Here is a 13,307-nt window from a genome sequence, read left to right as displayed (position 1 = left end):
TCATGAGTATGAAAATTGTAGCTTCACTCTGAAGACATCAAAACTATGAATTAACACATGTGGAATTATATAATTACCAAAAAAGTGTGAAACAATTGAAAATATGTCTTATATTCTAGGTTCTTCAAAGCAAAAGGTGGCTACTTTGATTACTGCTTTGCACACTCTTGGCATTCTCTTGATGAGCTTCAAGAGGTAGTCACCGGAAATGGTCTTCCAACAGTCTTGAAGGAGTTCCCAGAGATGCTTAGCACTTGTTGGCCCTTTTGCCTTCACTCTGCGGTCCAGCTCACCCCAAACTATCTTGTTTGGGTTCAGGTCTGGTGACTGTGGAGGCCAGGTCATCTGGTGTAGCACCCCTTCACTCTCCTTCTTGGTCAAATAGCCCTTACACAGCCTGGAGGTGTGTTTGGGGTCATTGTCCTGTTGAAAAATAAATGATGGTCCAACTAAACGCAAACCGGATGGAATAGCATGCTGCTGCAAGATGCTGTGGTAGCCATGCTGGTTCAGTATGCCTTCAATTTTTAATAAATTCCCAACAGTGTCACTAGCAAAGCACCATCACACCTCCTCCATGCTTCACGGTGGGAACCAGGCATGTTGAGTCCATCCGTTGACCTTTTCTGCGTCACACAAAGACACGGTGGTTGGAACCAAAGATCTCAAATTTGGACTCATCAGACCAAAGCACAGATTTCCACTGGTCTAATGTCCATTCCTTGTGTTCTTTAGCCCAAACAAGTCTCTTCTGCTTGTTGCCTGTCCTTAGCAGTGGTTTCCTGGCAGCTATTTTACCATGAAGGCCTGCTGCACAAAGTCTCCTCTTAACAGTTGTTGTAGAGATGTTTTTGCTGCTAGAACTCTTTGTGGCATTGACCTGGTCTCTAATCTGAGCTGCTGTTAACCTGCGATTTCTGAGGCTGGTGACTCGGATGAACTTATCTTCCGCAGCAGAGGTGACTCTTGGTCTTCCTTTCCTGGGGCGGTCCTCATGTGAGCCAGTTTCTTTGTAGCGCTTGATGGTTTTTGCCAATGCACTTGGGGACACTTTCAAAGTTTTCCCAATTTTTTGGACTGACTGACCTTCATTTCTTAAAGTAATGATGGCCACTTGTTTTTCTTTACTTAGCTGCTTTTTTCTTGCCATAATACAAATTCTAACAGTCTATTCAGTAGGACTATCAGCTGTGTATCCACCAGACTTCTGCACAGCACAACTGATGGTCCCAACCTCATTTATAAGGCAAGAAATCCCACTTATTAAACCTGACAGGGCACACCTGTGAAGTGAAAACCATTTCCGGTGACTACCTCTTGAAGCTCATCAAGAGAATGCCAAGAGTGTGCAAAGCAGTAATCAAAGCTAAAGGTGGCTACTTTGAAGAACCTAGAATATAAGACATATCTTCAGTTGTTTCACACTTTTTTGTTAATTATATAATTCCACATGTGTTAATTCATAGTTTTGATGCCTTCAGAGTGAATCTACAATTGTCATAGTTATGAAAATAACGAAAACTCTTTGAATGAGAAGTTGTCTCCAAACTTTTGGTCTGTACTGTGTGTGTGTGTGTGTGTGTGTGTGTGTGTGTGTGTGTGTGTGTGTGTGTGTGTGTGTGTATATATATATATATATATATATATATATATATATGTGTTCAGTTACTTTTTAAGTAAGTGAAGAATTTTATTTATTTATTTTTTTTACATTTCTTTAGAGGGCTTTTCCAGGACTTTTAAATTGATGACCTATGCTCAAATAGTTCATAATGATCAGATTAATGGGGGTCCAACACTCGGACCCTGACCGATTGCTCCCGCAGTACCCAGTGTAAAAACTAGAACAGTGCAGCACCATACTCTTTACAGTGGTCAGTGTAGGGTATTGCAGCTCAGATGTCGAGAACGGCCATTAAACAGCTCAATGCCCGGTGTACACTGTGCACATTTGTCCGCTGGAGCTGCAAACAGTCCACTGATCTGATATTGATGACCTATCCTGAGGATACAAGTCCTTGACAAGCCCTTTAATACAGCTGCTTATCTTCAGCGTCAATGAACTTTATTTCTTAAAAAAAAAATCAAATTATGGCCATTTGTTTCCTAGAATATATTCTGTGCCCCCTACGTGATTGTGCACGGTTTCTGCTCCGTGAGAACGAGTATCTCCCAGAAACAGATCTGCTTTACTTCTGATAAAACTGTTCGGTGGGATGAAAATAAATGTAACTTTGATTTATTATCCTGAGTGAAATTGTCACTGCAATTTATCCTTGTAAGTACATCATGAAACGGTGGAACTACATCGTTAAATCAGAGTGCCGCGGCTAGGCTCTAAAACTGTCACAGCTTGATAAGACGGGTTCAGGGTGTATACAAAAATAAAATACAAAAAAAAAAATGCCGTACAAGAACAACAGTAAAATAATTATTGTAACACTAAACAAAACCGCCGTATGACAGCGTTGGTAATTGACTAACGGAAAATGAATTTAAACGAGTCTATGAGAGGAGAGGTGATTAACAAAGAAAGAAACCGGTTAGTAGGGACAGTCTGAAGGGTACACGGAGCCCCTCCGCATGCTCCTTATCAACGTTATATCCGGATATTAGGGGCACCTGATATTTTTTGGGAATCAAAGAGTTTTCTAGGATTTAAATAAAGATCACGTAAATTTAGGGTAAGTCATCAATAGAAGAGATCATGGAGGGCCGACACTCAGCACCTGACTGCCAAGACCGTTTGTGTTCCTGACTCTAATTTTGAGTTTCATCACCTGATTTCATTTCTTCTCCTTGGAGATATGCCGCCATGAGAGGTGACTAGCAGCCACTTACTCCAACCTCATAGAAAACACATATGCCCTGCGCCAAACAAAGAGAGCTTAGATCTATGTATACAGATCACTGAAAACTAAACAAGTAAATATGAAAAAAAATTCCACCATCTTCCCAAAAAGAGCTCAACTCTTGGAAATTACATTTACTAATTTTGGACATTCTGTGACATGAATACTTTATGCCTGGATGTGAAGGCTCAGGCAGTAATACCGTCCTATCAGGCAATAAATACCTTAGGCCGGGGTCACACTGCGTCTGGCAGTCCGTTAACGCTGCCATTGAGCCCCATTGTCGGGCGCATCGTGACGCATGCCGTAAAGCAGCACGCATTCGCGATGTGCCGTCATTCACTGACAGAGCCTCGGACGCGGGAGCCAGCGTCTGAGGCTCCGTCACCGCTAGCGGGTATAGCATAACGCTATGTGGTGAACGGGCTGCTTAACGTAATGTGAACTCAGCCTTATCCAGCAGGTTTTGATCATTGTACCACTATATCTATTTTTTTTCTTAAAAAAAAGAAAAAGTGTTGTGATAATCCAAAATTTGCAAAGACTGTGGCTAAAACTAAGGGAGGGTGATGCATTGAAAGGGGGTTCATTTCCCCCAAAACTCATATTAATCCACTTACACAGTCACATAGGAGGACTTATATAGATTTCACAGCTTTTATGCAAGAAATATTTTATTACATGCAATTGATTGATCCTCAGTGCACCACTCCAAACCATCAAATAGGATCCACTGCACTTCCCCTTTGCTTGATTGACAGCGTTCACTTTGAGTGCTGGCCGTATTGAATCCCCGGCCCTGCACATCTGCACTGACACTGCAGGAGACCGTGCACACAGTGTCAGCATGCACCAGCTCTAGTTTACACCGGCCGCTCTCTTCACACAGGATCACACAGTAGTGAGTGGCCGCTGCATACATTTTATGGGGTTGTCCAGTGGAAACAAGTTAGTACATTTATACAGAATAAGGCCGTGATCACACTTGAGAGAAACTCGTACGAGTCTCACACCTCAATATCCGGCACTTGGGACCGGAGTGCTCAGCTGCATAGAAATACATGCAGCCGCGCACTCCGGTCCTGAGTGCTGGCGGCAGTGCCGGGTATTAAGATGCGAGACTCGTGCGAGTTTCTCGCATGTGTGACATCGGCCTGACTTGCTGTTCAGCGGCGATCCAACCGCTGTGACCCACATTGACCAGCAGGATGGATCATTTTTAGCCCTATTATGTACGGCCGACTGCTGCTCCATTCATTCTCTATGCAGGTTCCAGATAACGTTGAGCGCAGCACATTGCAGCCACATAGGGAATAAAAAGATAATTCAGGCAAATTTGGGGAGTTTTGAACCCTGAAAATAGTCTTAAAGGCTGTGTGCACATGGCATTTTTGGAGCAGAAACTGGCTATGTGCACAAGGTTTCTTTAATTCGATATCATAGCCGCCGGAGTTTTCATTCACAAACCCGCTCCAGAAAAAAGGAGGCGGCTTTTAGTGGTTCCGCTAATGTTTTATCCACATCCCAGCATCTTTTGCCTATATCTTCTATTAGGAGGGCTGCCGACTTCTGAGAGAAGGAATGCACGTTTCTTTTTTTACCTGCTCTACGGTTCTTGAAGACGCTAAAAGTAACAAAGTGGTGAACATGTTGCACAGCAAGTCGTTTTTGCATTCGTGTGCAATATGTCCATTTTTGGCTGCAGTTTTTCAACATTTTTTTCAAGCAGATTCTGGACAAAATCACCTGAAAATGAAATCGTGTGAACATAACTGCTTAGCGGAAACTCTCCATATCTGCCAAATCTCAAAAACTGCAAGTTTCTTCTCTGAAATCTTAGCAAAAAGACTCTGTGAACATAGTTTGAGAACTGATGTGACCCTTTCTTTTTTTTCTACACTGGGGTAAAAAAAGACACGCAGAAAAACCATGTTCACTATAAGTATCTTTTCCCATATGAAATCAATAGTAAGCGTATTTAATGGGCATGTTAAGTGTGTCCGCTCCAAAATACACGTTAAAAAAAAAAGCCTTTCATGGCAGAAATGTATAAGAAATCCACAAGGAATTCTGTCTGATACATCAGATGTCATGGTATTCCTGGGGAAAATGTGATGGCGCTCACAGGATAATTATGTTGAGGATCCTGTGAGCCACGCCCCAGAGGATCCTATGAGCCACGCCCCAGAGGATCCTGTGAGCATCTCCCACTTGTAAAGACCATAAAAATTGGCACTAAGTAAAAAGGCCAATATCTTTAGAAAAGCAAAAAACAAGAACAGCAGAATGAAATAAGAGTAAACGCTGGACACTTTTCACCTAGTGACAGGTCCTCTTTAATATTGTAAAATCAGAAGAAGAGATGATGATAATTTTAGGATGCGGTTCTCCAATGTCATCTGTTGTGATTGCAGGCCAGGGATACAGGTCGGGTCTGACAGTCAATTATAAGCGTCCATAATAAGCACAATCATAATAATGTATGGGAATGAGGGTGATGAGGACGGAGCAGGGACCATTTATGGGATCCCTTCAGTGATTCTCTGGCCGTGCAGTAAGGTCCAGTAGTCAGATGACGTCTTATTAATCAGCGCTGGGGTCCTTACAGCGCGGCTTGTAATCAGCACAAATTGCAGTAGCAGCAGGCTGTCATTTGTATGAATGATATCGTAGCGCGAGAGTGAAGCATCGGACATCTGCATCCAATGCACTTAACACTGTGTCACTAATAAATAGGTCTGCATTAAAGAGAAACTGTCATCCCAGCTCCCGGAAATATATATGATTCTCACTGCCGTGTTATGACTGTAATTTCCTTCTAAACTTTTTTTTTTTTTACTTCGCTTACAGTTCGGCATAGCACAAACAAATTACTTGAAACAGCTGTTGTGCGGTCCGATGGGCGGGCAGTCTTATATAACCCAGCCCCTTTCCTAGTTTCCTTCTATAACCCAGCCCCTTTCCTAGTTTCCTCACCTATCATCCACATGGCGATGTCCACCTCGCTAACTCATTGACACCTTTGAGGACGTTTTTCACTTAAATGCATTTAATGCGGGCTAACAACCATTCTACCTTTTTTATAGCCTCGGTGTTGCTGACTGTAGAATGAGTTAGCTGAGCGTCCATCGGTGAGTTCGTTCTGATAGCATTATGGAAGAGTTTGTAGATCTTTCATCTTCTCTTTTTTTGAGCTCCCCTGAGCTGATTTATGACAAGCCAAATGAAGCAAATTTTTTACTGAAACCAAATTGCAAAAATGTTTTTTTTTTATCCCCAAATTCATGCATTTCAGTTAAAAAAAAATAAAAAATAAAAAGTGGACAACTCTTTTAAGGTCTGCTCATGTATCACATCAATGCACATGCGACGGTCTTTAGGTGTGTGCAGTTAGCAGTTGCCTTTGATAGACAACCCATTTAAAGAGGTTTTCCCAAAATATCCAATTATACCCTATTTTGGGCATAAAAGGGTGATTCCTTAGGGTTCACGCGCTAGTACCCTGAACAATCCCAACAATGGAGCTGCAGAACCCCAATAACTTCTCTATAGAGACCCATCTTCATTGCAAAGGAGGTGCACATGCTCGACTTCTGCTCCATTATTTTTTTATGAGAACGTGCATTGCATCTACACTCCATTGTTTGTCTTTGAGAACAAGCATGTGCACCTCCACTCCATTGTTTTTCTTTGAGAACGAGCATGTGCACCTCCGCTCCATTGTCTATGACAGCGAGCATGTGCACCTCCTCTCTATCATCTGTCTATGGCAACGAGCATGTGCACCTCCCCTCTATCATCTGTCTATGACAATGAGCATGTGCATCTCCTCTCCATTGTTCCTCTATGACAACGAGCATGTGCAATTCCGCTCCATTTAAGAACGGTCTCTACTGTGGCTGCATTCTGGAGCTCCCATTTTGGGATTTCCCATGGGTCCCAGCGGTCAAACACCCAATGATCAGCAAGTTATCCCCCATATCCCAGGGATAGGTCAGAATTTGCGATTTTGGGGAAAGCCACTTTAATCGTAAGTGTATATTTCATATTTGAAAATTGTCTCTTCAGAGAAGAAGAGGTCTAAAACTCTAGTGCCACTTATAGGAAGCAGTGATCCTAAAAGTCAGTGTCAACGTTCTACCGAGCCTTGTCACATGACTTAGGATAAAAGCCAAACCGGAATCTCAGTTTGCAAGCACTGTGTTTCGGGATACTGCCCCTCATCAGTGCAAAGTGTGAGTTCTGGCTTAGCTGGGTGAGAGGTGGGATCCAATGGGTATCGTTTCTCCTTGCGGAAAGTGGCACGTCAAGCCTGACATGCCAAGTTGAGGAAACTTCAAGCCTTGCACTGCTCTTCTGGGAAATTAAATATGTAAATTGTCTTGACATGTTACTACTTGAATCTCCTTCCTTTATGTGATAGAATATTGTAATATTGGCTGTCAGTCTCTTGGAGGATATCAGACATTTATAGATTTCTAGGATTTGACACATAATAATGCTGCTTTTCTTTTGTTTTTTACAGCAAAAATGACCGGACGACCTCTGAAGAGAAAGTTTACTGATGATGATCACAGTTCCATTGGTGGATCACCAAGCCAGGTATGTGACCGTATTGTGAGGAATGTGTGCCCAAGTTAATGGAAGCGATTCCCTATCCATAGGTAAGGGTCCCGAGCACTGAAAACTCTGTGTGAATGGAACATTGGTGAATCATGCAAACTTCTGCTGCATTCATGCCTAACCCCTTTACGACATGTGATGTACATGTACATCATATGTCATGTCCCTGACTTTGGTGCGAGCTCGCATGCTGAGCCCGCATCTTTACCTGCAGATGAAATCGTCATGTGCCTCTAACAGCCACGGGTGGAGTGGAGCCAGTGAAATGCAGCTGGCAATCTCTAACAGCAGCATTTAACCCCTTAACGTCCATAGGTATTTTTGTTTTTTCGTTTTTTCCTCCCCTTCTTCCCAGAGCCATAACTTTTATTTTTCCGTCAATATGGCCATATGGGGGCTTGTTTTTTGCATGATGAGTTGTACTTTCGAACGACACCATTGGTTTTAACATATTGTATACTGGAAAACGGGAAAAAAAAAATCCAAGTGTGGTGAAATTTCAAAAAAGTGTAATTCCACAGTAGTTTTTTTTTTTTTATCATGTGTACTAAATGCTAAAGCTAGCCTGCCATTATGATTCTTCAGGTCCTTACGAGTTCATAGACACCAAACATGTCGAGGTTCTTTTTTATTATTGTGGTGAAAAAAAATCCAAGCTTTGTTAAAAAAACCTGTAGCGTCTCCATTTTTCTTGATCTCCGGTTAGTGAGGGCTTATTTTTTGCGTGCTGAGCTGACGTTTTTATTAATACTGTTTTGGTGCAGATACGATCTTTTGGTCGCCTGTTATTGCATTTTATTGCAATGTAGCAGCGACCAAAAAACGTAATTCTGATTTTTTTTCTCTTTATGCCGTTTAGCGATCAGGTTAATCCTTTTTTTTTTATATTGATTGGGCGATTCTGTACACGGCAATTCCAAAATATGTGTATGTTTGATTTTTTTTTTTATTGTTTTATTTTGAATGGGGCGAAAGAGGGGTGATTTGAGCATTTATATTTTTTTTTACATTTTTTCAATATTTTTTTTTAAGCTTTTTTCATGCTTCAATAGCCTCCATGGGAGACTAGTAGCTGTACCACTTTGATCGGCTCTGCTACATACAGGCGATGATCAGATCGCCTGTGTATAGCAGAAATGCTCACTTGGTATGAGCGCCGACCACCGGGCTGCGCTCATAGCAATCCGGCTATGACAACCATAGAGGTCTGCTGGAGACCTCTAGTTGTCATGCCAACACATCGGTGATCCGTGATCAGATGATGGGGTCCCTAATGATGGGCGGGTTTTCCGGCGTGTTTCCAGAAAGCATGAGTTAAATGCCGCTGTCAGAAATTGACAGCGGCATTTAACTAGTTAATAGTTGCAGGTGGATTGCGATTCCATCCGCGGCTGTTAGAGGCTCATGTCAGCTATTCAAAACAGCTGACATGTGCTGGGAAAGATGTGAGCCCACATCAAAGGGAGGGATTCCAACATCGGCGTACTATTAAGGGGGTTTTGCACATAGCGATATCGCTAAAGCGTCACCGATTTTGTGACGCAGCGGTGATATCGCTATGTGTGATACTTACCTCCGACTGGCTATCGCTGATCGCGCGAGATCGTCCACATCCATTTCTCGTCGTGTGCTTTCTGCTGGCGCCGACGAGCGACGCGTGGACGCGGGCGGGAGGACGTCAGGATCGCCGTGTCTGAAAGGTAAGTAACGACCGCTGCTGCATCGCTGGTGAGATCTGCCTGTTTGGTAGCTCACTAACGACCATTTAGCGATGCACCAGCGATCCTGACCGGGTCATATCGTTGTCGGGATCGCTGGTGCATCGCTAAATGTAAAGGTGTAAAGGGGCTTTTACACCCAACATCGGAAAGGGGTTAAGACACGGAGCACAGTTGTTGTCTTTAGCAATTGGACATTTTTAGCTAATTTACTGGCGCTCCCTATCCTCATTGCACATGTATTTTATGTGGGGATTAACTCCCTGACTAACCTAGTATTAACTCTTTCAAGATTCATTGTTTACCTTTCTTTTGCACATGCACTTTATTTAGGAATATATGGGAATTTAGCACAGTGATTATTTATCAGTGATTGACATATATCCTTTTATCTGGCCTTTATAACACCTGTGATATCTCTTTGTGCCAATTGTGATTTTCTTTTTGTGCAATGGACGTATACCACTTTTACTCTATACTATGAATATTTTAAGCTTTTATTTGTATTGTTGTCCCTGTTTACAGTTTTTTTGCACTGTTGCTTTGTATTGATTTAAATAAATATTTGGAATTTTTTATGGTGAAAAAACTTCCGTGTTTTTTTCGGATCTGTATTATTTTGGAAGTACCAATTGGTAGGCAAATATATACAGTCATATGTAAAAGTTTGGGCACCCCTATTAATGTTAACCTTTTTTCTTTATAACAATTTTGGTTTTTGCAACAGCTATTTCAGTTTCATATATCTAATAACTGATGGACTCAGTTATATTTCTGGATTCAAATGAGGTTTATTGTACTAACAGAAAATGTGCAATCTGCATTTAAACAAAATTTGACCGGTGCAAAAGTATGGGCACCTTTATCATTTTCTTGATTTGAACACTCCTAACTACTTTTTACTGACTTCCTGAAGCACTATATTGGTTTTGTAACCTCATTGAGCTTTGAACTTCATAGCCAGGTTTATCAAATCATGAGAAAAGGTATTTAAAGTGGCCACTTGCAAGTAGTTCTCCTATTTGATTCTCCTATGAAGAGTGGCATCATGGGCTCCTCAAAACAACTCTCAAATGATCTGAACACAAAGATTATTCCACATAGCTTTTCAGGGGAAGGATACAAAAAGTTGTCTCAGAGATTTAACCTGTCAGTTTCCACTGTGAGGAACATAGTAAGGAAATGGAAGAACACAGGTACAGTTCTTGTTAAGCCCAGAAGTGGCAGGCCAAGAAAAATATCAGAAAGGCAGAGAAGAAGAATGGTGAGAACAGTCAAGGACAATCCACAGACCACCTCCAAAGACCGGCAGCATCATCTTGCTGCAGATCGTGTCACTGTGCATCGGTCAACAATACAGCGCACTTTGCACAAGGAGAAGCTGTATGGGAGAGTGATGCGAAAGAAGCCGTTTCTGCAAGCACGCCACAAACAGAGTCGCCTGAGGTATGCAAAAGCACATTTGGACAAGCCAGTTACATTTTGGAAGAAGGTCCTGTGGACTGATGAAACAAAGATTGAGATGTTGGATGTCTGCTTCAGTAATGGTGACTGGTTCTTGCTATAGATGGTTGCTGTGTTTCATTCTCAGATCTTGCAGCCACATTGCACTGGGGTTGTGTGTTTTTTCTTCTCCCATATGTCCCTCCAGTGTTGTTCAGTCTCTACTATTGGTGGAGTTGCTGCCTTTGTGCTGTTCTGTAGTTGGGAGTAAAGTTTGGATGGTTCTTTGGAGAACAGGGCATTTATCTTCTTGGCCTCGGCTTCTCTAGTGTTTCTCCCTAGTCTTGCAGCGAGTGCTGTGAGCCTTTGCTTAGCAGCCTCTTGGGCTTCAGCTGAGGTCCGGCCTTTGTACTTATCCAGCTTGGTCTTATTCTTGATCTTTACACCCTTCTGTATTTCTGTTAGTTGGCTGACTTCCCATCATGTCACCTTGATCTTTGTCTCCAGTCTTATGTTGTCCTTGCTGGTTGTATATCCAAGCATTTCCATGATTGCTGAGGCAGTAGCATAGATCAGTTTATTAGCATGAGTTATGGTGGTGGTAGGTATTGATGCAAGTGCTCTATGGGCATCTTCAGGCATACTGTCTGGTGGTGTTTCTTTGCTGGGCCTTGGCAGTCGATCTCTGGTATTGAAGGTATTTAGTTTATCTAAGATCTTCTGTTTCAGACCAGCTGCAGTGCTCTCTAGTTGCAGGATTGGATCAGGATCTTCAGGGGGTTGCACATGTTGTTCTTCCAGGTCTTCATGTGGGGTGGATCTGCAGTGCAGTTGATCCATCACAAGTTGTGATAATAGCTTTCTCTTTGTGACATTGAAACGTTGGGTGACTGGTTGTTTTTCATTCAGTGGACATGCAGGTCTTGTATCCATCCAGAGTCTCCTCATATGCTTCATATAGTGTTAGTAGTCTTCACCAAGGACCACCACTGGTATGATATTTCCAACATTGCAGAGCCTTTGAACTCCAGTGTCCTATGTCATAGGCTGTGCACTTAACCATTACACTATACCAGCACTATAAAATATATATATACAGTGGGGCAAAAAAGTATTTAGTCAGTCAGCAATAGTGCAAGTTCCACCACTTAAAAGATGAGAGGCGTCTGTAATTTACATAATAGGTAGACCTCAACTATGGGAGACAAACTGAGAAAAAAAAATCCAGAAAATCACATTGTCTGTTTTTTTTTCATTTTATTTGCATATTATGGTGGAAAATAAGTATTTGGTCAGAAACAAAATTTCATCTCAATACTTTGTGATATATCCTTTGTTGGCAATGACAGAGGTCAAACGTTTTCTGTAAGTCTTCACAAGGTTGCCACACACTGTTGTTGGTATGTTGGCCCATTCCTCCATGCAGATCTCCTCTAGAGCAGTGATGTTTTTGGCTTTTCGCTTGGCAACACGGACTTTCAACTCCCTCCAAAGGTTTTCTATAGGGTTGAGATCTGGAGACTGGCTAGGCCACTCCAGGACCTTGAAATGCTTCTTACGAAGCCACACCTTCGTTGCCCTGGCGGTGTGCATTGGATCATTGTCATGTTGAAAGACCCAGCCACGTTTCATCTTCAATGCCCTTGCTGATGGAAGGAGGTTTGCACTCAAAATCTCACGATACATGGCCCCATTCATTCTTTCATGTACCCGGATCAGTCGTCCTGGCCCCTTTGCAGAGAAACAGCCCCAAAGCATGATGTTTCCACCACCATGCTTTACAGTAGGTATGGTGTTTGATGGATGCAACTCAGTATTCTTTTTCCTCCAAACACGACAACTTGTGTTTCTACCAAACAGTTCCAGTTTGGTTTCATCAGACCATAGGACATTCTCCCAAAACTCCTCTGGATCATCCAAATGCTCTCTAGCAAACTTCAGACGGGCCCCGACATGTACAGGCTTAAGCCGTGGGACACGTCTGGCACTGCAGGATCTGGGTCCATGGTGGCGTAGTGTGTTACTTATGGTAGGCATTGTTACATTGGTCCCAGCTCTCTGCAGTTCATTCACTAGGTCCCCCCGCATGGTTCTGGGATTTTTGCTCACCGTTCTTGTGATCATTCTGACCCCACGGGGTGGGATTTTGCGTGGAGCACCAGATCGAGGGAGATTATCAGTGGTCTTGTATGTCTTCCATTTTCTAATTATTGCTCCCACAGTTGATTTCTTCACTCCAAGCTGGTTGGCTATTGCAGATTCAGTCTTCCCAGCCTGGTGCAGGGCTACAATTTTGTTTCTGGTGTCCTTTGACAGCTCTTTGGTCTTCACCATAGTGGAGTTTGGAGTCAGACTGTTTGAGGGTGTGCACAGGTGTCTTTTTATACTGATAACAAGTTTAAACAGGTGCCATTACTACAGATAATGAGTGGAGGAAAGAGGAGACTCTTAAAGAAGAAGTTACAGGTCTGTGAGAGCCAGAAATCTTGATTGCTTGTTTCTGGCCAAATACTTATTTTCCACCATAATATGCAAATAAAATGAAAAAAAAACAGACAATGTGATTTTCTGGATTTTTTTTTCTCAGTTTGTCTCCCATAGTTGAGGTCTACCTATGATGTAAATTACAGACGCCTCTCATCTTTTTAAGTGGTGGAACTTGCACTATTGC

General features: G+C 42.4%; 1 protein-coding gene across 1 annotated transcript in view; it reads left to right on the top strand.

The window, feature by feature from the left end:
- The window catches only part of PIWIL4 (piwi like RNA-mediated gene silencing 4), a 275,269-nt gene that overhangs the window by 21,870 nt on the left and 240,092 nt on the right, over positions 1 to 13,307 (top strand). The window contains exon 2 of the mRNA XM_073582971.1: positions 7,378 to 7,454. Within this exon, the coding sequence (XP_073439072.1) occupies positions 7,378 to 7,454 (77 nt within the window). The remainder of the gene's footprint in view (positions 1 to 7,377; positions 7,455 to 13,307) is intronic.

This window comes from Dendrobates tinctorius, unplaced genomic scaffold, assembly GCF_039654945.1.
Source record: "Dendrobates tinctorius isolate UK_male_01 unplaced genomic scaffold, ASM3965494v1 ptg000075l, whole genome shotgun sequence".
NCBI classification, from domain to species: Eukaryota; Metazoa; Chordata; class Amphibia; order Anura; family Dendrobatidae; genus Dendrobates; species Dendrobates tinctorius.
This window is presented reverse-complemented; position numbering and strand designations above follow the sequence as displayed.